Source organism: Elephantulus edwardii, unplaced genomic scaffold, assembly GCF_000299155.1.
Source record: "Elephantulus edwardii isolate Elephantulus edwardi_28Jun2011 unplaced genomic scaffold, EleEdw1.0 scaffold00363, whole genome shotgun sequence".
In the NCBI taxonomy this organism is placed as follows: Eukaryota; Metazoa; Chordata; class Mammalia; order Macroscelidea; family Macroscelididae; genus Elephantulus; species Elephantulus edwardii.
In genome coordinates, this window is record NW_006400113.1 from 272,713 (window position 1) to 300,368 (window position 27,656).

The 27,656-nt window shown below is 38.9% G+C and overlaps 1 protein-coding gene across 2 annotated transcripts in view; it reads right to left on the reverse strand.

Moving 5' to 3' along the window:
- The window catches only part of RNGTT (RNA guanylyltransferase and 5'-phosphatase), a 433,116-nt gene that overhangs the window by 205,666 nt on the left and 199,794 nt on the right, over window positions 1-27,656 (reverse strand). The window contains exon 12 of one of the 2 annotated variants that reach the window (XM_006902058.1): window positions 6,378-6,446. The exons of the other annotated variant lie outside the window; for it this stretch is intronic. Within the exon in view, the coding sequence (XP_006902120.1) occupies window positions 6,378-6,446 (69 nt within the window). The remainder of the gene's footprint in view (window positions 1-6,377; window positions 6,447-27,656) is intronic. 2 annotated transcript variants of the gene reach the window in all.

The window sequence follows — 27,656 nt, forward strand, 5'->3', positions numbered from 1 at the left end:
TGTGTTATTGCACTGTTTCTGGAAGTTCCGTTCTCATCCCCACTAGGACTTTTCAAACCCAGTAGAAGTCAATAAAGAATGTTCTGTTAATGATAAAAAAAAAAAAAAAAAAGAAGACAAAGATTCTCACCACTGGACCAATTGGCAGCATCAGGATGGATGGTGAAGAGATTGAGATTGTACACAGCTTTAATTTCCTTGGCTCCACAGTCAACAATCATGGCACCAGCAGCCAGGAAATTAAAAGGCGCATTGCCATGTGAAAGTCTGTTGTTAGGGACCTCTCCAAAGTACTGAAGAGCAATGGTGTCCCCCTGGAGACTAAGGTGCATCTGATACAGGCCATGGTCTTCGCAAACACTTATTATGCATCAGAGAGTTGGACAATGACCAAGGAGGATAGAAGGAGAATTGATGCCTTTGAGCTGTGGTGCTGGAGAAGAGTATTGAGAATACCATGGACTGCTAGGAAAACAAACAGATTTGTCCTGGGAAGGGTTAAACCGGGTGGCTCCTTGGAGGCAAGATTCTGAGGCTCCGTCTAACATACTTTGGACATGTTGTGAAGAGAGACCGGTCCTTGGAGAGGGACATCCTGCTTGGGAGGGTGGAGGGACAGCGCAGGAGGGGAAGGCCCTCTATGAGGTGGACTGATTCAGTGACTGGGATAATCGGGATGAGAGTGTCAGAGACAGTGCGATTGGCACAGGATAGAGCAGAGTTTAGGGCTGTTGTACATAGGGTCGCTATTGAGTCGCAAGTGACTCGACGGCACATAACAACAACAACAAGAGCACCATATCTTCACTACTAATGTTAGAGAGATAGTAGCTGTTGTGAACCATCAAGCCAGAACTTCCAACAGGTTTTCAGGGGCAATAAATTATCCCAGAGAAGACTTCCCATGATTCCTGAAAAGCAGCTGGTAGATTCAACCTGTATACTTTTACACTGGCAACCCAATTCTTTACCAAAAAGCCACCAGAGATGGAGTATCAAATTATATTTACATATATTAATCATGATATGATCATCATAGGGAGCTCTGGTGGTTTCGTGGCAAGAAGTTATGCTGCCAATCCTAAAGCATATGGTTCAAATCAACCAAATGATCTGCCAGAGAAAGATGGAAAATCTCCTGTCACGCAACATAAAGCCTCTGAAAACTCGCTGGAGTGTCAGCTATAACTTGATTCCAACTTGATGGCACACAACAAAAATCAACCATGATCAACAAAGAATTTAAAGCTAAATTTTTATAGTTCCTGCATTTGGGGGGCGGGGGTGAAGGTGAAAGATTGTGGTTTCTTCATCTGACTTACTTTGGGCATGTTTCAAGGAGGGACCAGTCCTTGGAGAGGACCATCATGTTTGGGAGGTTGGTGGGACGGCGAAGGAGAGGAAGACCCTCGATGAGATGGATCGATTCAGTGATTGGGGTAATGGGAGTAGGTGTGTGGGAAACAGTGAGGTTGGCACAGGATAGAACAAGGTTTAGGGCTGTTCCTTGAAGGCAAGTATTCTGAAGCTTCATCTGATATACTTTGGACATGTTGCAAGGTGGGATCAGTCCTTGGAGAGTGACGTCACGCTTGGGAAGGTAGAGGGACTGTGCAAGAGAGGGAGACCTTCAATGAGATGAACTGATTCAGTTACTGGGGTAATGTGGATGAGCGTTTTGGAGATAATAAGATTGGCAAGGGATTGAGCCGAGTTTAGGGCTGTTGTAAATGGGTCACTAGGGGTCGCAGGTGACCCAACGGCATATAACAACAACTAATTTATTTACAAAATTCTGATAACATTGTTTTCAAGAACAAATTTTTTCAATTTCCCTCACCTCCCTAGCCATCAAATTGCAGCACCCTTGATTAATCTCCCCTGCCCCTGCACATCCTCATTCCTCCACTTCCACCCTCTCCCACCCCTATTGGATCCTTATACTTATTCTCCAATAATGGTTTTATACAGTATTTACCCTTCTGGGACTGAGTTTACTCAGCATAATGCTCTCCAGTCCCTCCCAAGTTAGGTAATAAATTACAAAATCATTGCTCTTGTGTGCTGCACAGTATTCCATTGTGTGAACGTACCATAATTTCTCAATACATTTATTTGTTGTTGGACATTTGGACTATTCCATATTCTTGTTATGGTGAATAATGCTGCTGTGAACACTGGTGTACAAATCTCCATTTGTGCCTCAGTTCTCATTTACTTAGGGTATATTCCAAGTAGTGGAATACCTGGGTCATATAAAATTTCTATGTTCAACTTTTTGAAGAAGCACGAAACTGCCTTCCAGAATGGTACCATTTTACAATCCCACCAACAATGTATAAGAGTTTCTTTCTCACCACATTCTCTCCAACATTTATTACTTGCTGCCTGAGCCTCCAAAAGACTTTTCCAATTACAAAATGGGTTAAAGATATGGAAAGAATTTTCACAGAGGAAGATACTCGAATGGTAAAGAAATGCTTCAAATCACTGGCAATAAGAGAGATGCAAATCAAAACCACAATGAGGCACCATCTCACTCCAGTAACAGTGGCAAAGTTTACACTTATAAGTTATTACATGAGAAATGCCAGAAAGTAAAATAAATAAATTCCAGAAAGAGACCTGCAAAACTGTTAGGTCAATTCTCACTGTTGTAGAATGGGACTGTCCTTGGGGTTGGGGAGAGACTGAGTAAGATGGATTCAATAATGTATACTGCACTGAAACAGAGGAGGGAGAAAACTGTTTAAAAGAGATATATAACTAGGTTATTTCTGTCACCACAGGAGACTAGAGCGAGGGCTACATGGTGGAGGGGACCTGGGGGAGGGTTTGTAAAACAATGAAAGAATCCTTTCTTTTACTTTTCCATAATTTTTGATTCATGTACTTATAACTTGTTATGTCAAATTTGTGTCTTCTAGGTTGCAACACCCCCATGATACATCTTCAAGGATATGAACATGTACGGCCAAGCACAATCAATAAGAGTGCATCTAAATTCCAAAATCAATCTCCATAATAGTCTATGTGTTTCCTACTGCCAAAGGGGCCCTTTAGAGTAGTGAGAGAAGATCTTCACCCTGAAACCCACAGCGTCCCTTTTCATCAGGAAGTAGCTAAGAGAATACGCCATCCCCTTTTCCTTATAACTCAGGGTGAAGTGACAGGGAATGGCAAAGGACACACTGACAAAGAAGATTAATTAGAACTGGCTTTGACAAGCACTGTGGCATTTGGACAAGAACAAACTGGGAGGAGGGTAGAGAGAATAGTGCAACAATGAATGAATGGAAACCCAAAATCTCTGTAAATGTTTATGAAAATTAATAAAATATAATTATAGAAAAAAAATTCTCTAATATATACACTAAAATTTGATAATTAATGTTATCACGTATCTCTTTCACCCTCAAGAGACTGAGATTTAAAGATAATTCTCCTAAAATATTTTCAACAATATCTGTATCCAGCCTTTAACTTCCCTCTCATCTTTCATTCCCTCTTCCAAAAACCACAAAAGAATGGATTTTTCCTCTCCCTCCTTGGCAACTGGAGTAAGGAGGAAAATAACATGTCAATCACAAATCCTATCTGATCTAAATGTACTTTTTATCAGAATAAATATCTATAAAACATAGTCAATAAAGTGTCCAAATAGTAATTGCCCCTTTATATATGGCTTCTTCCTTCATATATCCAATGTGGAATCTCTCTAAGTAACTATAACTAACACATACTCTAATTTCTAAACATAAGATTTGTTTTTGATAGGTATCACCAAGTTGATCACGACTTACAGTAACCCTATGAACAGCAGACCTGACCCCTGCCTTATCCTGTGGGATCCTCATCACCCCTGCTATACTCAATCCAGCACTGTGTCAATCCATCTTGTTGATAGACTTCTTCTCTTTGACTGACCCTCCATATTCCCAAACATGATGTAATCCTTTTCTAAGGACCGGCTTTTCCTAACTACATGCCAAAAATATGTGATATGAAGTTAATGAGGGCTAAATGTTTCTTAGTGAGGAGATATTCCATGAAGTACAACTCTGGTTCCTAGAGCTGAATGTGAATCTTCCAGCAGACTCATTTGGAGAACGTGTTAAGATACAAATTTTCTGGATTCCAATCCTAGTTTGGTAATCAGTAGGTCTAAGAGAAGCTCCAAAATTTTTATTTCTAAAAACTTTCTGGATGGTGTTAATGTTCCTCCTCCTTAGCTCACATTTTGAGAAACATGACTCTCTATTAACATGGATCTCAACTGGGGAGAATTTTTCTTTTTTCTTGTAAGTTTCATTATATTAAGTGTGCTTGAAGCACACACCATGGTGATTAAAGAATTTGGTCAAGATGGTGAGTTCTGGACCACAAAGATCTCCAATACAATAGCTGGGTACTGAATTACTTTATCTGAAGAAACAAAGAACTTCAGTGAGTATTTTGGTACAATTTATAGAAAAGGTAAAATAAACAAGACATTCACACCCTGTGGCTGTGGGAAAGCCAGGTTTAAGCTTTGCTCAGCTCTCACCATCAGTGTCCCTCATCACTGTCTCCAGAGTACACTTGCCAAAGAGATACTCTGTCAGGCTAGATGTCAGGGTGCACATTTTGCCCAAGTTACTAGCTACCTTGTTGCTTGATGGATTTCACCAGCTCATCCATTAAGGGCTGGTTGACACCTTTTCTCACATATAATGCACACTCCATTGCATTCAGCCTGCTTTCCCATTGTGGTCTGGTTTCTCATCTTAAAGGAAGAATGCGGCTGGCTGGCTGCTTCTGCAGTTTCATTAGTCTCTCAGCTTATTCTCTCTCCTCATAGTATTGATGGAGAAAATATTTGGCAAAATTCTCCAAAGCTATGTTATCGCAATGGAAATACTACGACAAGGCCAGGGAGACCAGGGTGTGTAGAGCTCCAGGTTGATCTGGTAATTGGTGGCCTTTGAGTCCTCGTTCTAGTTGAGACACACCTACAAAGGGACCTCGAGCATCATGGTAGAGGAGGCAGAGAGGTGGTAGTTGCATGATGTTGGAGCAAGGTGACGACGACCTTGGGGTGTCTGAGGGTGCTGATATGCAGAGCTGTCTGGGGAGGTGCTGGTGTGCACCAGGTTCTACTCAAACACTGTTGAAGCAGGAAACTGCACTGACTCTGTGAAGACTGTCTCAGAGGACATTTAGCAACATCTGTGTTGACTGGCATCCATTAAAGCAGGTAAGCAGCTTACTACACACAGGATAAGCCCGCACAACAAATAATTATCTGGTCCAAAATGTCAATGGTGCTGAGCGTGAAAAGCCCTACTGTAGGCTAAAACAACTACAGGTGTATAATTTCACCAGTAAGTTGGTGACTGTTAGAAATTGAACACGGAATACTGATAACTATGACATTTACTAAGCCAAAATAAAAGGAAGTTTTAAAAATATTACTGCTTACAGATATACCAGGTTACAGAAGAAAATAAACATTTATGCAATCTTATAGTAGATTACTAATAAAGAAAACCTGACAGTCTGTTCACAAGAATTAAAAGAAAATGAAAATTAATCTGCTCTATAAACGTTCACTCAAATCACAATTCTGAAAAAAAAAATATAGAAGAAAACTCATTCATGAGTTGGAATCAACTCATAGCTGAACAGCAGGTTCCTGAAGCTATAAATCATATAATAACCTAAGATTTCATCATTCTCCCACAGAGCTGGGGTTGGATTTGAACCTCCAGAGAAGCGCTAGCCATAGGTTAGCAGTGTCCCTCCTCAAAGACTAAGCCACCAGAGCTTCGTACAAGAAAACTAGTTAGATTAAAGGTAACTGTTTAAAAGGGATATGTGATCAGGTATTTTTGTCATGACGGGAGTCCAAAATGAAGGTTGCGTAGTGGAGTGAACCTGGGGGTAAGGGATTGTAAAACAAGGAATTCTTCTTTCACTTTTCAAAGAGAGGAGTGAACTGGGGGGAGGAGGGGTGGGCAGAGAGAAAAGTGCAACAATGAGTGAATGGAAATTCAAAGTCTCAGTAAATTTTCATTAAAATTAATAATAATTTAAAAAAGAAACAAGAAGGGAAAGAAAATTAGAATAAAAAAAGACTAACTTCATTGAAAAGCGATAATAAACAATGCTTATCCTATAAGCCATGTAAAAAGCATATAGGGATTCATTTCAGTATCACACATACTTGTATGAAATATTTTATAATGAAAAATTTCTTTTAAGACAAAGTCACAATTTCAGTAGTAACAAAATCTAAGTATTTATTTAAAGAAAATATACTTCACACACACACACACACACACACACACACACATGAATGTATGTGTATGTATATAGAGACAAATAAGTGAACTTACCCCAGTAGGCTGAAAAATGAGTCCATCCATCTCATGGCTTACTTCTTTGGCAAAACTTCCTTCAAGGAGCTAGATCATAAATAAACAAGTAATTTTTTTTAAAATGTAATAATCATTTAAATATTTTAAAAGATTTATAACAATTTCTTAATACACAAGGCTTTAGGAACTAAAAACAAGAGGAGTCTTCATGGATCTATATTAATATGTTGTTGTTGCTGTTATGTGCCACTGAGTTGCTTGTGACTCAGAGCCCTAAACCCTGCTCTATCCTGTGCCAACTGACACACCTACCCTCTTTACCCACCGTTTCTGAATCAATCCATCTCATCGAGGGTCTTCCTCTCTTGCGCTGTCATTCCACCCTCCCAAGCATGATGTCCCTCTCCAAGGACAGGTCCCTCCTTCTAACATGTCCAAAGTATGTCAGGCGAAACTTCAGAATCCTTGCCTCCAAGGAGCAGCCTGGTTTCACCCACTCCAGGACAAACCTGTTTGTTCTCCTAGCAGTTCACAGTATGTATATTCAACACTCTTCCCCAGCACTACAGCTTAAAGGCATCAATTCTCTTTTTATCATCCCTAGTCATTGTCCAGCTCTCTGAGGCATAGGAAACAATTGCAAAGACTATGTATGACCTGGATCAATCAGGTGCACCTTAGTCTCCTGACTTGCATAGTTCTTCAGTACTCTGGAGAGGGCCCTGCCAGCTGACTTTCCCAGTAACAATTCGTCTCTTGATTTCCTGACTGTTGGTTGATTGTAGAGCCAAGGAAACTAAAACTGTTAACAATCTCAATCTCTTCACCATCAATCATGAGGCTGCCAATTGGCCAGTGGTGTAAATCTTTGTTTTTTGATATTGAGCTTCAATCCATATTAAAGGCTGCAGTCCTTGACCTTCTGTGCTTCAAGTCCTCCTCGGCATAACACAGATTGCTGAAGAATCTTCCTCCAATCCTGATGCCACATTCCTCCTCATACAGCCCAGCCTCCCAGATGATCTGTTCTGCATATAGATTGAAAAGGTATGGAGACAGAATACATCCCTGGTGGACACCCTGCCCAATTTTGAACCATGCAGTGTCTCCTTCCTCTGTTCAAGTATAGGTTTCACATAAGCACAATCAAATGTTCTGGGATTCCCATTCTTCTTAGAGTCAACCACAGTTTATTATGATCCACACAGTCAAATGCCTTTGCATAGTTAATAAAAGATAGATATTCCTCTGGTACTCTCTGCTTCCAGCCAAAATCCATCTAACATTAGCTATAATATCCCTAGTACCATGGCCTCTTCTAAACCTAGGCTGCATATCTGGCAATTCTCTGTTGACGTATGGTTACAGTCATTTTTTTATAATTTTCAGCAGAATCTTGCTTGCATGTGATATTGATATTGTTTGATAATTTCTGCACTTTAATAGAGCAACTTTCTTTGAAATGGGAACAAATATCAATCTCTTCCTGTCAGTTGGCCAGATGGCGGTCCTCAGATTTCCTAGCACAACTTAGCACATTCAGGGCAGCGTCTGTTTCTTGAAATATGTTAATTGGCATACCATCAATTCATGGAGCCTTTTTATCCTGCCAATTCTTTCAGAGCAGCTTGAACTTCTTTTATCACCACAGGCTCATACAGTGTTTCATGAAATTTTTCTGTTTCAGTCAATTCCTTCTGGTACAGTGACTCTGTATATTCTTTCCATTTTCTTTTAATATTTCTTGGATCATTTAACATTCTGTCCAAAGTTAAGTATTGCCACTTGTGGATTGAATTTGTTTTTAAATTCCTTCAACTTAAGAAATGCTGAGTGAGTTCAGGCCTTCCGATTTTCTGACTCTAGCTCTTTGCATATTTCATTTTAATACCTTGCTTTGTCTTCCCAGGTGCCCTTTGAAATTTTCTGCTGAGCTCCTTAATTTCTTAATTTCTTCCTTTAGCTTTGGCTTCTCGGTGTTCCAATGCAATATTTGGTCTTCGCTTATTGGTGTTCAAGTCCTCAAACCTATTCCTGAGGTGGTTTTGAAATTCGAGTGGGATAGACATGCCCCATGTCAAGCCATCTCATTTTGCCAATATTTATGCACTCCATTTCTTTCTTCATAATGTCCAATTTTCCTACATTCACGTTTCTGACATTCTACGTCACAATCATTATCACTCTTTCTCCTCACTTATGTTTCCAAATTTGAGGGCTCAGCCACCAGTGTCATATCTACTAACTGATTCTCATGAACTTTTCAATAATTTCTACATTCTTTAGAGTCACCTTTCTTGAGAACAGGAACAAATATTTAACTAGTACTGAACTAGTACAAAAGAAATGGAATATGCAGGGGCTAACACCAAAGTGAACTAGAAAACCTAGTTAATAAAAAAGAATAAAAAAGACATTTTTAAAAAATAAACATCCACAAAGGAGACAGAAAAGAAAAGTTTTGTTACTGTGTGGAAAGAGGGAAAATGAAAATCTCTCAGAGAAAATGCAACCACAGCTAACACATCCATGGGGGGATTACAGTACAAAGACACTATGATTACACCTATGCTTTCCAAATACTCTCCAATTGGGAATTTCTTTTAATCTCTCATTTCCCCCCCACCCTAGTTTTATAGTTTCAGTTTTATGAATTTTTAAGTATCCTTTATGAATAAAAGATTTTTATAAGAGGTATGGTATGCAAGAGGAATCACAGTGTTTTCAATACCATTTTCATGAGAGTCTGGGAGGAGGAAAGGTGAAAAGCTCAGCTGCCAGCAAAAATGGCATTCCCATCTTCCAATCCCTTAAACTTACAGCCAATCCGACCTTGAATAAATACATAGATTTCCTTAAGATTGCAATGTTCTTGATATATTTTTATTTATTTTTTTTTATTTCAATGAACATCTACAGAGATTTTGGAATTCCATTCATTCATTGTTACACTTTTCTCCCACCCCCACCCCCGATTTGCTCCTCTCCTTGAAAAGCAAAATAAAAACTCCTCCACTGGTACACAATCCACCCCCCCGCACACCCCCTAACCCTGCCCCCACCCCAAATATAATCCACTCTGCATATTTTTATTGGTCCTTATCACAACAGTAAGAATCAAAAACATTGTGAACATCAGGATTACCAAAGCTTATTTATCTAGAGTTCACACAAATGGGTAAAAATTTCAGAAGTTTTGAGATTCAAGATGTGTGTTCAAAACTTCTGTACCTGATAAAACTTGCCCAATTCATAATGTCAATTCTGCTGAGGAATGATGCAATGAAAATTAAATATTTCAAACATATCTTTTAATAAGAAAAAATGAAAATATTTCTTTTGCTTTTATTGTAGGAATATCATTCATGGCACATAAATTTTTCCTACTCATGGAACAAATTTCTAAAATTCATATAAAGTATATATAATCTATATGTGTACTGTTGTTGTTGCTGTAGAGTCAATCACAATTCAAAGCAACCCTATGAACTAAAGATCTGAACCGTGTTGTAGCCTGTGCCATCCTCACATTTCCTGATACACAAGGGCACACTGATGCAGTCACCATATCAATCCACCTGGCTGAGGATCTTCTTCTCCACCAACCCTCCACCTAACCCAGCATCATGCCATTCTCCAAGAAAAAGCCCCTCCTAGCAACATCCCCAAAGTATGTAAGGCAAAGCCTCATCATTCTTGTCTCCAAAGAGCACTCCACTTGCACCCTCTCCAAGACATAGCTGTTTGTTTTCTTGGCTGTCCACGGGATGTTCTCTTCTCCAACACCACAGCTCAAAGCCATCAATTCTTCTTCTGTCATCCTTATTTACTGTCCAGCTCTAAGAAGTATAGCAAGTGATCAGAAAGACTGGCTTGAATCAGACACACCTTAGTCGTCAAACTAATATCATTACTCCTCAGTAGTTTAGAGAGGTCCCTAACTGCAGATTTTCCAGTGTAGTGAGTCTCTTTATTTTCTGACTGCTGATACCAAGGGTGTAAATTGTGGATCCAGGCAAGACGAAGATGTTGACAGCATCAACCTCCTCTTCATCCATCATGACGCTGTCTATTAGTCCCAGTGTTACACTGAAATCTTTGTTTTCCTGACATTGAGAAACAATACATACTGAAGGCTGCATTCCTTGATCTTCTGCAACAAGTGCTTCATGTCTTCCTCAATTTCAACAAGCAAGGTTGTATGTATGATCTGCATAACACAGGTTATCAGATTGACTACATAAGTGGAAGAAATCATTGGAGAAGCTCAATATCGGCAGTCAAAACTAGGCCCGGGGCATACTCAGACACAAGTTCAAACTAAGGCCAGAAAAAATGAAAATGACAAGTCAATAGTAAAGAAGATATGATCTTGAATCAATTCCATCTGAATTTCAAGATCATCTTAAGAACAGGTTTGAGGCACTGAACACCAATGATGGAAGACTAAATGAGTTGTGCGATGATATCAAGGAGATAATCCATGAAGAAAGCAAATGGCCATTATAAAAACAGGAGAATGAAAATACCAAAATGGATGTCAGAAGATGCTATAAAGATTGCATTATAGTGTTTAGTAGCCAATAGCGACAACAAAGAGCTGAACAGAATATTTCAAAGGCCAGCTGTCTGGCCAACAGACTGGAAGAGGGCCATATTTGCTCCCATTCCCAAGAAAGATGACACAACTAAATGTGGAAAATATCTAACAATATCATTAATATCACATGCAAGTAAAATACTGCTGAAGAGCATTCAAAAATAGTTAGAGCAGTACATACACAGGGAACTGTCAGTAGTTCAAGCAGGATTTAGAAGAGGCCATGGCGCCAGAAATATCATTGCTGATGTCAGATCCTGGCTGAAAGTAAGGAATACCAGAAGAATATCTATTTTTGTTTTATTGGCCATGCAAAGGCATTTGACTGTGTAAATCATAACAAGTTGTGGCTGACATTGAGAAGAGTGGGAGTCCCTGAGCACTTAATTGAGCTCATGCAGAACCTAAAGCTGGATCAGAAGGCTGCTGTACGAACAGAGCAGGGGAACACTGTATGGTTTAAAATTGAGAAGGGAGTGAATCAGGGTTGTATTCTCTCTCCATACCTATTCAATTTGTATGCTGAGCAAATTATCCAAGAAGCTGGACTCGATGAAGGGGAGTGTGGAATCAGGATTGAAGGGAGACTCATCAATAACGTAAATGTATGACTATATGTTAAATTAGTAGTATACAGTATACTGCTAGCTAGACTTTAGATAATTACCTGTTACATGAATGAATTTCATTTTACTTTAAATTTTTATGAATTAGAGACTTTACAAGACTAAAATACCTCTATCAAAACAAAAAAAAATTATCCTTTCTAATACCCTAGACAAAATTTCATTAAACAGCATATTTATATTATTATTATTAATAATAATTTCATATATTAAGGAACTACAATGAAATGTACTGTATGGTATATATATTAGAAATATTTATCTCTCCTCCTGAGGTACGTATTGTTGAATTTTATAATTATTATTCAATTTATAAAAAGAAAACTAAGGACAAAGATTAAGCAAGTACCTTCAACTCAGCTGAAAAATAAAATGAAAGGTAATTCTTCTCTAACTTTTTGAAAGAAATTACTAACGGTTTCTGCAACTCATCACCAAAAATGTAAATAAGATTGGCATGTAGAAGAAATATAAAATAAAGTCAAATTCTTAAGGGGGGGGCAGAAGTTGTTTATCTCAACTTAAAGTCGTAGAGATGAAACTACAAAAAATTTATTAGTCTTTTATATTACTTGATTTAATAGTTCTTATTTGAAGTCCAGCACACATCACAAGTTTGCATCAGTTAATACATGCACCAATTACCTTTGAGAAATCATACAGAAGCAATAATAGACATAAAAAAAGGATTAAAGACAAAATGAAAGTCTGATCTATTCTTAAAAAACTTAACGTGGATCACAACAAATTGTGGCTAACCTTCAGGCAAATGGGAACCCCAGAACACTTGATTGTGCTATGTGAAACCTATTCTTGGACCAAGAAGCAATCCTCAGAACAAAGCAAGGAAACACTGCATGGTTCAAAATCAGGAAAGGTGTGCATCAGAGATGCATCCTGTTTCCATAACTTTTCAATCTATATGCAGAACAGATCATTTGGGAAGCTGTGTTTTATGAGGAGGAATGTCGCATCAGGGTTAGAGGAAGACTTCTCAACAACCTTGCTTGCTGAAAGTAAGGAGGATCTGAAGCACTTGCTGCAAAAGGTCAAGGACTATAGTCTTCAATATGGATTGAAGCTCAACATCAAAAAGACAAAGATTGTCACCACCGGCCAATTGGCAGCACCATGATAAATGGAGAAGAAATTGAGGTTAACAATTACAGCTTGTTTGGCTCCACAATCAACACTTTTGGCTGAAATGCATAATGTCAGCTTAGAGACTAAGGTGCACCTGATCCAAGCAATGGTCTTTGCAATTACTCTCTATGAATCAGAGAGCTGGGCAATGAACTAAAGATGTCAGAAGAAGAATTGATGTATTTGAGTTGTGGTTCTAGAAAAGAGTCTTGAACATACCATGTACTGAAAGAAAAAAACCCACACAAACAAACAAACAAAAAACCAAAAGGTCTGTCTTGGAGAGGATGAAACCAAGTTTCTCTCTGGAAGCTAGGATTTTGAAGCTCCATCTCAGATAGTTTGGGCATGTGACCGATTCTTGCTCATTATGCTCAGAAGGGTACAGGGCTGGTGGTACAGGAGAGAAAGAACCTAGATTAGATGTATTGGTGCAATAACTGGGGCAATGGGGGTTGGTGTGTCAGAATCAGTGAGACTGGTTCAAGACAGGACAGGGTTCAGAGCTGCTGTACATAGAGTCACTATGGATCGCAGGTGACTTGATGGCACATAACAACAGCAATAACTGTATTATATGCATTTTCATGAATGAACCACATATTATTAATTTTTTTAGTTTTTTTGCCAACTGACGTTTAAGTCACTAGTTTTTTGCTATTTTGAAAAATGCTAGAATAATCACACGTTTCTTGGAACAAACATGTGTGTGGGTTTGTTTTTTTTTTTAATTTTATTAATTTTTGTGCATGTACCATTGAGTCAGATCTGACTGGTACAAGAGTAGATTGCCCCTCCTTCTCCAGCAGAGCATCTGGTGGATTCAAACCACGCACCTCTGGGATTGCAGTGCAGCTTATTGCCACTAGGCCACCAGAGCAACCTCACGTGTGTTTCTTTATGAAGTATATCTTGGAGTAGAAATGCTGACTGTAGGATGTGTCGCAAATGACTCGACAGCACATAACAACAACAACAACAAGATGTATGCATGTTGTTGTTCTGACTCACTGACAAATAACAACAATACATTGTTAATTAAGCAGAATTAGAAGTCATTCCCCATGACAATCTGAGATGTGATGGGCAAATCAATTGTAAAAGGATTAGGATAGGATGCAAGACCCTTAATTGGGCCACAGCCCTCATTTGATAAAAAAGGAGTTTCCTTGAGGTGTCACCTATAACACCCTTTGACTCATTGGAGATAAAGGCAGAGAAGAAGCAATTGGAGGGGAACTTCGGTGCCATCAAGGAAATTGCTGAACCTACTGATTCTGAAGGAAACGAAGATTTTTCTTTTCTTCCAGATCTAATGGAGACAGAGTGTCTTGCCCTAGAACCAGTAATGTGAATTTGGATTTCTAGCCTTGTAAAGGGCAAGCAAATAAATTTCTTTTTATTAATTAAAAAACAAAAAACACTTTAATGTGAACTAATGTAACTATTTAGAATCAGCAGACACTAAAGAAGCCCACACCCACTCCTTTCTCCAAAGTTCTATCAGGACTCCAAGAACACATGGAAGAAAGGCAGAAACATGAGCAAGGCCCATCTGGGTTGCACAGAGACACTAAATAGTACCACAACTTTTACAAATCATTCCTGATTAAGAAACAAAAGTAAAAGTCATGTGAGAATAATCTAAAATTCAATCTGTATGCAGAACAGATCATCCCGGGAGGCTGGGCTCTATGAGGAGGAATGTGACATCGGGAATGGTGCCTTGTGTAGATGATACAACTTTGCTTGCAGAGACTGAGGAGCACCTGAAATATTTGCTGCAGAAGGCAAGGACTGCAGTCTCCAATACAGATTGAAGATAAACATCAAGAAAACAAAAGATTCTCTCCCAACTGGCAACAACATGATACCAGGAGAAGAGACTGAGATTGTTAACAATTTCACTTTGCACAGGTCCACAATTAACACCCTTGGCACAAGTAGTAAGAAAATCAAAAGACAAATTGCATTGAGAAAAGCTGCTGTCAGGAACCTCTCCAGAGTGCTGAAGAGCAAGAATGTCAGTCTAGAGACTAAAAGTGTCCAGAGGTGGAAAACAAGTATAAACAAATACAAAAATTCAGTATAGCTATGCAATCTTTAATATAAGACTAACAACAAATGAGAACTAAAAAGCACAATAGTAAAGAAAAGGAATGATCATTTAAAGAATCCTAATTAATAAAATGATCAGTAAACTGATACCAGACAGAACATATGAAAGAATCCGTGAATGTGAAGAAGATCGGTATGTAGCAGTTCCTATACTGACAGCAGAGGCAATAAGTTCAGCTGGACGCAGGCTTCCACAGCTTTAACTTGATCATACAATATCCAAATAATGCAATTCTACTTCAAAGAATGTATCTTGGGCATTATGTGGTACATTACGTGGATATGATTTCAAATAACCTCTACAAAATCACTAAGAAAAATCACATTAAAACCATCACGAAATAACATTGAGAATATTGGAGTGTTCTTATTAGAATATGAAAATCTTCTAATGATCATACTAAGTGCTGGTGAAGATGTGAAGAAACTTTGGAAACACTTCCATAGTTTCCATAAGATTTAAATGTACAACTACCACAGGGTAAAGAGCTGCACTCAAAGGCAGGAGGTTCCAGCCACCAGTATCTGTGAAGGACAATGATGGGCAATCTCCTCATGTGCAAGGAAGATTCTAAAGGGTCAGTTGAGACTCTTCCAGTTAGACAGCACACAACAAGAACCACCACAAGATTCAACCATTCCAATCCTTTATTCTTTCCCAAGAAAATAAAGTATAATGTTATGAATTGCCTAGGAGGAGACTGCTCATCTTTGTCCCTCTGAGCAGTAGTAGGCTCGGAATGTATGAAGGGCAGTGAACTCCTTACCCACTAGATCACAGGAGCATATGCCTGCCCACTTAGAACCAACCCTCTTGTCACTCTGCAGTTGTTGAGTCGTCAGAGAACAGAGTGAGCTCTTTTCCTCCCATTCTGCATATTCCTTTGCAAAGCTTTTCTTTTCCTCTTTCAATAATAATTTGTTTGACTAGGAAAAAAAAATAGTTTCACACTTTGGTCATTCTTGCTATTTAAGAGAAAAGTTACTGACTCTGAAGGACAGTCTTCACAGCAAGTTCAGTCTTCCTAAGTCATCCTACAACTTTTTAGATGCATAAGAAGTAGATTAAAATACACAACTTATATAGATTTGTAACAAAATAGCTTTTTTGCAATATTTAAAAACTGAAAATAATCTAAATATCTATCAAAATGTCAATGCAAAAAACAAGTTTGTCTTAAATATACAAGAGAATACTGTTGATAACTGTTGTTGTCTTACAACTCATAGCGACCATATGTATAACCACTTTGAATCCTGCTCTATCCTGTGCCAACTTTTATCATCTCTGACACACTCCCCACCATTATCCCAGTCACTGAGAGAATCCAACTCATCAAAGGTCTTCCTTTCTTGCACTCTCCTGCCACCCTCACAAGCATGATGTCCCTCTCCAAGGACTAGTCCCACCCCCACTTATGAAAGTATGTAACACAGAGCTTCAAAATCCTTGCCTCCAAAGAACAGCCTGGTTTCACCCTCTCCAGGCCGAACTTGTTTGTTCTCTTGGCTGTCCATGAAATATTTAATATTCTTCTCCAGCGCCAAATCTCAAAGGCATCAAATCTACTTCTATCATCCCTAGTCACTGCGAAGACCATGACCTGGATCAGGCACACCTTAAAGTCTCCAGACACACATCATTGCTCTTCAGTACTCTGAAAAGGTCCCTGACGTCAGATTTTCCCAATATAATTTGTCTTTTCATTCTCTGGCTGCCGGTATTAAGAATACCTGAGGGGGGAGGGGTTTGTGCGGGGAGAAGGGTGCAACAATGAATGAATGGAATCCCAAAATCTCTAGATGTTCATTGAAATGAAAAATAAACAACCTAAATTTAAAAAAAAAAAATACCTGACTGTGGGGCCAAGCAATTAAAAAGCAATTAAATGGATGAACTAGAGAAAGCACACAAGTCAGACTACAACAAAAGATTATATACTGTATTATTCAATTCTTACAAAACTCTTCAAAACACAAACTAATATACAATAATAGAACATCAGTGTTACCTTGAGTGGATGACGAGAGTATAAGACATGGAATAAAAGGAAAGAAAAATAAAAAAGAACAAAGGAAATTTTCCTGGCTGTCCATGGTATATTCAGTAATCTTCTCCAACACCGCAGCTCAAAGCCATCAATTCTTATAATTAGCTTGGGTGGGAATCCTCTGTGTGGGCAAACAGGATCTCATGGGTGGGCCTTGATATTTAAAAATCAGCCTGGAGTAGCCATTTTAGAACTCAGCCAAGTTTTATCAACCTCATGTTTGTCCCAATAGAGAATTCACAAGAGAATAAGAATTCCGTGGAGCAGGAAGATGAAGACTATGTGATTCTCAAATTTGAGCCTTTGTTAGAAAATCAAGGAATGCCAGAAATGGCTAATCAGCCAAGCATGCCAATTTCCCTGGAAACTCCTAACAAGGAGACCAGACCAAGAAAAAAAAGAAGGAAAGTAGAAAAAGCTTCCTGTTCACAAAGTCAGGATGACTCTAGACCACGGCAGAAGGCTGACACTCCTCCATTACCTACTGAGTTGCCACCAATTAACAATGTTCACTGAGACACTGTACGCGGCTGGTGCCAGCTGTTGAAACTGAGCACTAAGGGGCAGAAGGTGGAAAATTATCATCAGATCCTTCAAAGATGTTTTCCACATCAAAAGGATACGTGTACTGTAGGAGATGGGGAAAATACATGACTACAAAGAAAAGCAAAAGTGGACAAGGAGAGGAAATCTAAGGAAAAGAAAGGTCCTCTGAGAAGAATGGCCCTCCTAACCTGGCTCCTGCCCCTGAGATGGAGACCTCCGTCCTGGACGGTACTCTCATGGAGGTAGAGAAAACTGTTATAGTGTCAACTTCCACCACACAGGCTGGGGAATCATCAAAAGAGGCTGAAGATGTTAATTGGTGTGTAGTACATGGGAAATGTCTTCCTGGAAATAGAAAAGGTTGGGCTCGACTGCAGTGCCATGCCGGACAAGTGTGGGTCCCTGACAGACTGGACAATGTGATTGCTCTCTTCTTGACACCGGCCCTTGTTTCCACACCTCCACACATGGAAGACAATTTGCTGTGCCCTATCTGTGTTCAGAGGAACATTGTGTTAATGAAAAGCCTCCAATGCGAGTGAGATTCAAATAAAAGAGGAAAGAGCATTTTCCTGAGGTGAAAGTTATTTAACTTCCTCTTATCACTGACCACCAAGATTTGTCCATGTCCCTTCTTGGGCTGAGGTTTCCTCTTCGGAGTGCTAACTTCAAAATCTGCTTTCCCCCCCCTATTACATATTTAGTTATTTCAAAAGGTTGTCTGCATAAGGCAAAGGAAAAGAAGTTAATACTTTCTCCACACTACCTCTTCTTAATCTAGAAAACCTTTTTTTAAGGTTTCTATGATTTAGCTTTGGGATCAAGACCTATCTCCACCATTATTTTCACATACTTCTTTTTAGTAGAATAGTTTGGCTTTTTTTAAAAAAAGTGTCAAACACTGCTGTTACAAAATAGAATTGACATGAAGGGAGAATAGAAAAAGAATGGATAGACAATGAACACTGCATTGGGACAGATGAGAGGAAGAATGGTTGAAAAGAAATATATGATTAGGTATTATATGTATGACAACAATTTGGAAAAAGTGCATTGCAAAGTGGACTAGGGAATGGAAGACAGAGGAAAATGTGCAGCAATGAATGAATAAATTTAAAAAAAAAAAGATTATATCAGGCAACAGACCAAAGGACTCTATGAAAATTTCAGTAAAATATTTAAGTTTACTATGTCAAATCACTCTCATTGTATGAAGGGGTCATAGTCATCCTATGTAAATTATTAGACAATGTCTTTAACTTGATAGACTTTAGCACCATTCTTGTGTTCATGTAATGATGATTAAAATATTGGATTTAAAATAAAACAAAAAAAAAATCAGCCTAGTCCTACCTGTGCGTGAGCCTTTAGCTTGGCAAAGATGGATTCTTGTGGGTAAGGGTTTGTGATTTGCTTGAAATCCATGGTGGGTCACCTGGATGTTTCTAAACTATATTAGCAATCAAGTGTAAGCTGATTAACTGTATCTGATCTCATTTACCATCAGCTTAGGTGAAAAGCCTCTTTGTGGCAGAACAGGATCTGGTGGGTAGGCCTTGGTATTTAAATATCAGTCTGGTCCCACCTGTGAATGAGCCTTTAGCTTGCTGAAGTTGGATGCTGGGGGGTAGGTGTTTGTGATTTACTTGAAAGCCAGGGTGGGCCGTTTGGACTTTTCTAAATAAGTGTAAGCTGAATAACTGTATTTTCTATTGATCATGTTTAGAAAGAATGTGGTTCTAAATGGTACAGCACTGTCAGTTTGCTGTACTGTGATTACTTGGGATTGCTGTGATACTGAAATCTTTACACTTCTATGTCAAATTCCAAATGGGGTTCCCATCATGGACTGGTTTCAGTGGAGCTCCCTGAGAAGGAAGAAGAAGAAAAGATCAACATGGATGTCAGAAGAGACTCTGAATATTGCAGTAGAGCACTGAGAAACCAAAAAAAGGGAAGAAATAAGTTAAGGAACTGAATAGAAGATTTCAAAGGGCCACTCAGGAAGACAAGGCAAAATATTATGATAAAATGTGCAATGCAAGGAGCTGGAGTAGGAAAATCAAAAGGGCAGAAATTGCTTGTCATTTCTTAATCTAAAACAACTAAAGAATAAATTCAAGCCACAAGTTGTAATTCTTAAGGATACTATGGGTAGAATATTGAATGATTCAGGACCATTAAAAAATCGAAAGAGTATACAGTCACTTACCTAAAAAATTGGCTGACACAGAAAAATTTCAGTGATAAAGGAGAAAGTGTAGACTTCTCTGAAGAACTTGGCAAAAAATAAAGACCCAGGAATTGATGTTAATACCAACTGATGTATTTCAGCAAAGAGATTCTACCCTGTATGTGCTCACCAATTTTGCCAAGAATTCTGGAGGACAATTTCTTGGCCAACTGACTGAAAGAGATCCATATTTATTCCCATTCAAGAAAAGGTGACCCGACAGAGTGGAAATTATCAAATAGTATCACTAATATAACATACTAGCAAAATTCTGCTGAAGATTATCCAGAAAATATTTGAACACTACACTGAGAACTACCAGACATACCAGCTTGGTTTAGAAGAGGTCATGGCACTAGGGACATAATTGCCAATGTCAGATGGATCTTGACAAAAATCATAGAGTACCAGAAGAATGTCTATCTGTGTTTCACTGACTATGTAAAGGCATTTGACTGTGTGGATCACAAAATATTGTGGCTAACCTTGAGGAAAATGGGAATCTCAGAACATCTGATCGTGCCTATATGAAACCTACACTTGGACCAAGAAGCAGTCCTCAGAACAGAGCAAGAAAACACTACACGGTTCAAAACCAAGAAAGACATGCATCAAGGATGCATCCTGTCCCCATACCTTTTCAACAGATCATATGGGAAGCAAGGCTTTATGAGGAGGAATGTGGCATCAAGATTGGAGGAAGACTTATTAACAACCTACAATATACAAATAACCTCGCTTGCTGAAACTGAAGAAGACCTGAAGCACTTGCTGTAAAAGGTCAAGGAGTGTAGTCTTCAATGTTGACTGAAGCTCAACATCAAGAAGACAAAGATACTCACCACTGGACCAAATGATAGCACCATAATAAATGGAGAAGAGATTGAGGTTGTTAGCAATTGCAACTTGTTTGGATCCACAATCAACACTCTTAACATCAGCAGTCAAGAAATCAAAGGACAAAGTGCACTGGGAAAATCTGCTATCATGGACCTCTCCAGAGAGCTGAAAAGCAGCGATGTCAGTCTAGATACAAAGGTGCACCTAATCCAGGCCATGGTCTTCCTAATTACTTGTTATGCTTCAGAGAGTTGGACAATGACTATGGATGACAGAAGAAGAATAGATGTCTTCAAGTTGTGGTGCTTGAGAAGAGTCTTGAACATACCATAGACTGCCAAGAAAACAAATAGGTCTGTCTTAAAGAGAGTAAAACCAAGTCTCTCCTTGGAAGCTAGGATTTTGAAGTTAGACACACAGCCAGGAGAGATCAGTCATTGGAAAAGCACATCATGCTCAGAAGGGTGGACAGACAGCACAGGATAGGAAGACCATGGATGAAATGGATTGATACAGTGACTGGGGACATGGGGGTTGGTGTGTTGAAATTAGTGAGACTGACTCAGGACAGGGAAGGGTTCAAAGCTGCTGTACACATGGTCACTAAACATCAGAGGTGACTCACTGGCACATAAAAACAATAACAGACTATGACAGGTTTGAAAGCAGGAGTGACATACACTTCCTAAACAAATGCCTCTATGAACTTTGATAAATAGCGTTAACTGTACAGGAGCTTCAGGCCTTTTGTTCACAGGGTGGATATGAGTCGTGCTTGACTAGAAGGCAATCAACAATAACAGGAAACAGGATGAGCCATCTACTTCCTAAATAAAAAGGCTTTTGTAAATCCTGTGAACATTAAACAAAAAGGACAGTTATAGTAAGTAGTGTAGTCATAGAGCCCAAATTGGAAGTTAATTGAAATGAGGAAAATTAGTTAACAAACATCATTTAATAATTGGTACATGGAATGTTCGTATCTTGAATGTTGGATAACTGGATATTGTTAAAAATTAAATGGAATGTATAAATATCAACATTCTAGGCATGTGAGATGTGATGGTCCCGCTATGACAACTTTAAATCAGACAATCATATGATATACTACGCAGGGAATGAAAAACGGAAGAAGAATGGTGGTATATTCATGGTCAAAAAGTCAATTTCAAGTTCTATCCTGAAATACAATGTTGTGAGTGATAGGTTAATTTCCACACGCATACAAGAAAGATCCAATTACACGACTATTATTCAAGTATATGCTCCAACATCTAGTTCCAAAGAAGAAGAAACTGAGAATTTTTACCAAATTTTGCTGTAGTAAGTCGACTGAACACGCAATCAGAATGTGCTAACTGGTGACTGGATTGCAAAAGCAGGAAATAATGAAGAAGGAACAGTCGTTGGAAAATATGGGCTTGGTGCTAGAAATGAGCCTGGAAATAGAATGACTGAATTTTGTATTTATAATGATTTATTCATTGCAAATACTTTATCTAAAAGATGCAAAAGATGATTTCACACACAGACTTCACCCAATGGGCTATATAGAAATCAGACTGACTACATTTGTGGAAGAAATCTTTGTAGATGTTCAATATCAGCAGTCAAAACTAGGCCATAAGCAGACTGTGGGTCAGATCATCAACTACTCATACGCAAGTTTAAACTGAGGCTGAAGAAAATGATAATAAGTCCAAAGGAACCAAAATATGACCTTGAACAATACCATCAGAATTTCATGATCATCTCAAGAAATAGGTTTGAGGCATTGAACACCAATGACAGAAGAACAGAGGATGCTTTCTTCATTCATGAAGAAAGCAAAAGGTCATTATAAAAAGAGAGCAGAAAGAAAAAAACTAAATAGATGTCACAAGAAACTCTAAAGATTGCATTGGAATCTAAAGGAAAACATGTAAAAGTAAAAGAGCTGAACCTATGGTTTCAAAGGGCAGCTCGGGAGGACAAAGTATTATAATGGAATGTGTAGAGAGCTGGAGTTGAAGAAAAAAAAGAGAAGAACTCGCTCTACAATTCTCAAGCTGAAGAAAAACAAATTTAGGCCTCATGTCACAATGCTGAAAGATGCTATGGGCAATATACTGAATGACCCAGAAAGCATCAAAAGAAGATGGAGGGAATAATACACAGAGTCACTGTACCAGAAGGAATTGATTGTTACTGAAAAATTTCAGGAAGTATTATCTGAACAGAAGCCAATGGTAATGAGAGAGGAAGTGGAAGGTATTGAAGGCATTGGCAAAAATAAGGCCCCAAGAGATGCAGCCTTGGATGCATTCACCAGTGTATTCCAGGCAATTTGGAGGATGAATGGCAGGACAACGGATTGGAAGAGGTCCATATTTGTTGCTATTCCATTTACAATAGTCTACCAGAAATTGAGATACTTGAGAGTGAACCTGACTGTTGTTCTTCTTGTTGTTGTTGTTATGTGCCTTCGAGTCATTTGCGACTCATAGCAACCCTATGTAAAAGAACCCTAAACACCGCTCTATCCTGTGCCAACCTCGCTGTCTCAAATACATTCATTCCCACCACTCCATTCACAGAATCAATCTATCATATCGAGGGCATTCCTCTCCTGAGCATCCCTCCACTCTCCCAAACATGATGTCCCTCTCCAAGGACCAGTTCCTCCTTGCAACATGCCCAAAGTATGTCAGACGAAGCTTCAGAATCCTTGAATCCGGCTTCATCCTTCCGGCTTCATCCTCTCCAGGACAAACCTGTTTGTTCTCCTAGCAGTCATGGTATATTCAATACTCTTCCAGCACCACAGCTCAAAGGCATCAATTCTCTTTCTATCATCCCTTCTCACTGTCCAACTCTCCGAATCATAGCATGTAAGTGCAAAGACTATAGCCTGGATTAGGTGCACCTTAGTCTCTAGCACTTCAGTACTCTAGAGAAGTCCCTCACAGCTGACTTTCCCAATGCAATTTGTCTCCTGATTTCCTGACTGCTGTTACCAAGAGAGTTGACTGTAGAACAAAGTAAACTAAAACTGTTATCTCAATCTCTTCACCATCCATCCTGATGCTGCCAATTGGCCCAGTGGTGAGAATCTTTGTTTTCTTGATATTGAGCTTCAATCCATATTGAAGACTGCTGTCCGTGACCTTCTGCAGCAAGCGCTTCAGGTCCTCCTCACTTTCAGGGAGCAGGGCTGTGTCATCTGTATAACGCAGGTTGTTGACGATTCTTCCACCAATCCTGATGCCATATTCCTCATCGTACAGCCCAGCGTCTCGGATGATCTGTTCTGCCTACAGATTGAAAAGGTATGGAGACAAAATACATCCCTGACAGACCCCCTTCTTGATTTTGAAACATCCAGTGTCTTCCTGCTCTGTTCTGATGACTGCCTCTTGGTCCAAGTATAGGTTTCGCATTAGCACGATCAAATGTTCTGGGATTCCCATTCTTCTCAGAGTCAGCAGCCATAACTTGTTGTGATCCACAGGGTCAAAAGCCTTTGCATAGTCAATGAAGCACAGATAGACATTCTTCTGGTATTCTTTGCTTTCGGCCAAGATAAATCTTACATTAGCTATAATATCCTTAGTACCACAACCTCTTCTTAATCCAGCCTGCACATCTGGCAGTTCTCTGTTGACATATTGTTCCAAACATTTTTGGACAATTTTCAGCAGAATCTTGCTTGCATGTGATACCAATGCTAGAGACACAAAAGATCTACACCAAGAAAAAAAACCTCAAAACAACAAACCCCTGCAGGACATTTTTGCAAGACACAATAAAAGACTTAAATAAATGGAAAAACTGTCCCTGGTTCATGGATAGAAGTCTCAATACTGAGAAAATGACAATCCTACCAAACGCAATCTACATGTTCAATGCAATCCCAATAAAGATACCAAAATCCATTATTCAAGAAGAATGAAAGAGAAATTGTCCAGTTTAATTGGAGAGAAAAGAGACCTCGAATTAGCAAAGCATTCCTGAAAAACAAAAATGAAGTGGGATGAATAGAACTCCCTGATACTAAATTCTACTACATAGCGGTAGTAAACCAAAACTTCATGTTACTGGTACAATGGCAGGCACATAGACCAATGGATCCAAACTGAGAACCCAGGAATAGACCCAGCTATCTATGGCCAACTAGTATTCGACAAGGAAATAAAACTTATCAAATGGGGAAATGACAATCTCTTTAAAAAATGTTGCTGGCAAAAATGGACTGCTACCTACAGAAAGCTGAAAGAGGATCCACATCTCACACCATAAACAAAAAAATCAACTCAATGTAGATCAGAGAACTAGAAGTAAAGCCCAAAATCATAAAATTCTTAAGAGACAAACTGTGACTAAGCCTAGTCAATGCTACAAAGAGAACTGTCCAATACAGCCAGAAATGCACAATCTGGGTGATGAGTGAGACCACAGAGATTAAATCTCTGTGTTCATCAGAGCCTTTTTCTTTCAAAAGGGTGAAAAGAAAACCTACAGACTGGGAAACAAACATTTGGCAATACTATCTCAGACAAGGGTCTCATAAAAACGTTTCTAGACTACTGAGCCTCCAAAGAACAAGACTGACAACCCAATTACAAAATGGGCAGAAGACATGGAAAGATTTTAATAGAGGATGACAGCTGGATGGCCAATAGATGATAAATGAAGAAATGTTCAAAATCACTGGCAGAGACCCAAATCAAAACCACAATGGGAAACCATCTCTCCCCAGTAGCAGTGACAACATTTAACAGGACAGAAAGCAATAAATGTTGAAGAGGATGTGGAGAGAGAGGAATTATATTATACATTGTTGGTGGGATTTTAAAATGGTATAACCACTCTGGAAGACAGTTTGCTGGTTCCTCAAAGAGCTGAAAAGTTGGAAGTAGGAAGAATTAATGCCTTTGAGTTGTGGTATCAGAGAACAGTACTGAATATCCCATGAACTGCCAAAAGAATCTTTTTGAGGAAATACAACTCAAGAATATTCCTTAGGGGCAAGGACAGTGAAACTTCATCTCATACACTTTCAGCATGTTGTCAGGAGTGGCCAGTCTTTGGAAAAGGATATCATGCTGGGAAAGCTGGAAGGTCAGAGAACAAAGAAGGGTCTTAACAAGATGGATTGGCACAGTGACTCTTCCAACAATCCTGAGTAAATGAGAGACAGAGGGAATGTCACAAGATGGGGCAATGTTCAGATCTATTGTTATTAGTGTTGTCTATATAACACCTATTAGGAGCAGGAGTAGCATTCACTTCCTAAACAGCGTGCCTCTGGAACCTATGAACGTTGATAAATGTCAATAGTTATAAAAAGGCTTCAGGCTTTTTGTTCATAGGGTTACTAGGAGTCATGCTCAACTCGATGGCAATCAACAAAAACAACAACATATGACACCTAACAAAAACAACAAAGTCATCCATATCCAATCCCAGAAACCTTGGATGGGAGAGAACACTTTGAAATTTTGATATGAAAAATATTTTTCAGATATGTGCAACTATAATGTCTTTATAAAAATGACTAGAGGTGTCAGAGTCAGAAGAAGAACCAGGAAAAAAACCAAAGTGCTATGGTGCCACAAGTCAAGCAATGCAGGCAGCTTCTAGAATATGGGAAAGGCAATACATTTTTTCAGAGCTTGCAGAAGGAGAGCAATCTGTGGTGTCAAAGGTTTCCTGTTCAAAATATTTTTTGTAGCCACTGATTAAGTGTTTATTTTGTGCTGAAATACTTTTTATATTATAGAGAGAAGATCAGGGTCAAATACAAGCCCCATGCTAATAGAGGGTTACATAAGCTAATGCTAGTTCTATTTTTGGGACACCCACTATCCCAGTACACAGCATCCAAAGGCACTGCTCACCAGTCTCTGCCAACTCCAGCATGCATCTCCTACAGCCTCATGAGTCATTTCCCTGATGGGACCGAGTCTCTGTGAGACCTTCCAGTGAACCACTGAACCCAACGGACATTGGAAGGGGTGTGGGGGTTGTGCATGGGGGATGCGGCACTTGAAGAAGGAGGGACCACTGTTAGAAATCATGAAGTTATATAGCAAATCAAACATAAGGGATACTGTGAACACCTTACTTCTTGTAACTGGTCTACTACTAATCTTAGAAGAACCCTGCCAATCCATTTGAGATTTGTAGAATTATGATAATGTGCTGTTTTAAGTGATTAAAGCTGTAGTAATTTGCTAAGCAGGAATAGAAAACCAATACAGAACTAAGAAAAACAAGCCACAAAATAATGTGAATGGTCAAAGTTTAAAAGATGAAACATACATGAGCCATAACTCAACAGAAATACCTAGTTTTTCTATGTGTTGCAGGGTTTCCACTCTTGGCAGAGTATATGTATCCTTACCATATTTCTACCGCTCCTTTTAGTAGAAAATACTGGAGTTTTCTTTCACACACAAGATTCCACCTTTATGGGCTCTACTTTTCACGTATTTTAGAAAAATAGAGACCATTTTTAATTATAAGAAAATGATGTAGTGAGGCTGGGCTAATGAAAAGATTTCTTAAGAATTTAAAGATCTCATGCAGAAGAAGGAGGAATTGGACTGAGCAGTACACCCAAGGAAGAAGATCCTTCCATCTAACACTAAGACAGAATTTCATTTAAAATGGCATTAACTATAACTAAGGCTCGCTGGATGGGAGAAAAGATGTTAAGATGTGTCACTGAATTGGCTTGCCAGTTTTTAGAGATTGTCGTAAAAAGGCAGTATAGCTGAAATCAAAGGTTACCATTATGAGTTAATAGCCATACATAAATTGCCAAAGTGGAAGTAATAACAAAAGAAGTCATCAGGATGAACATCAGAAGGCAATGGAGTGACCAGAGCTTTGAATAGATCAAGCAAAACACAGAACATTCATATTCAACAAGTACTGCAGCAACTCTGACAGAAGAATTCAAGGAACCATAATCTGAAAAGGAGAAACTGCCAAAGAGAAGGGGGGGAGAGGGGGGAAAGTTTAAAATGCTTAGTTAAAATAACATGCTTGAGGGAGAAGGGGATGGGCACAGAGAAAAGTGAACAATGAAAACGTGGAAACCCTAAGTCTCTATAAACTTTCATTAAAATTAATAATTAAAAAAATGCTTGTCAG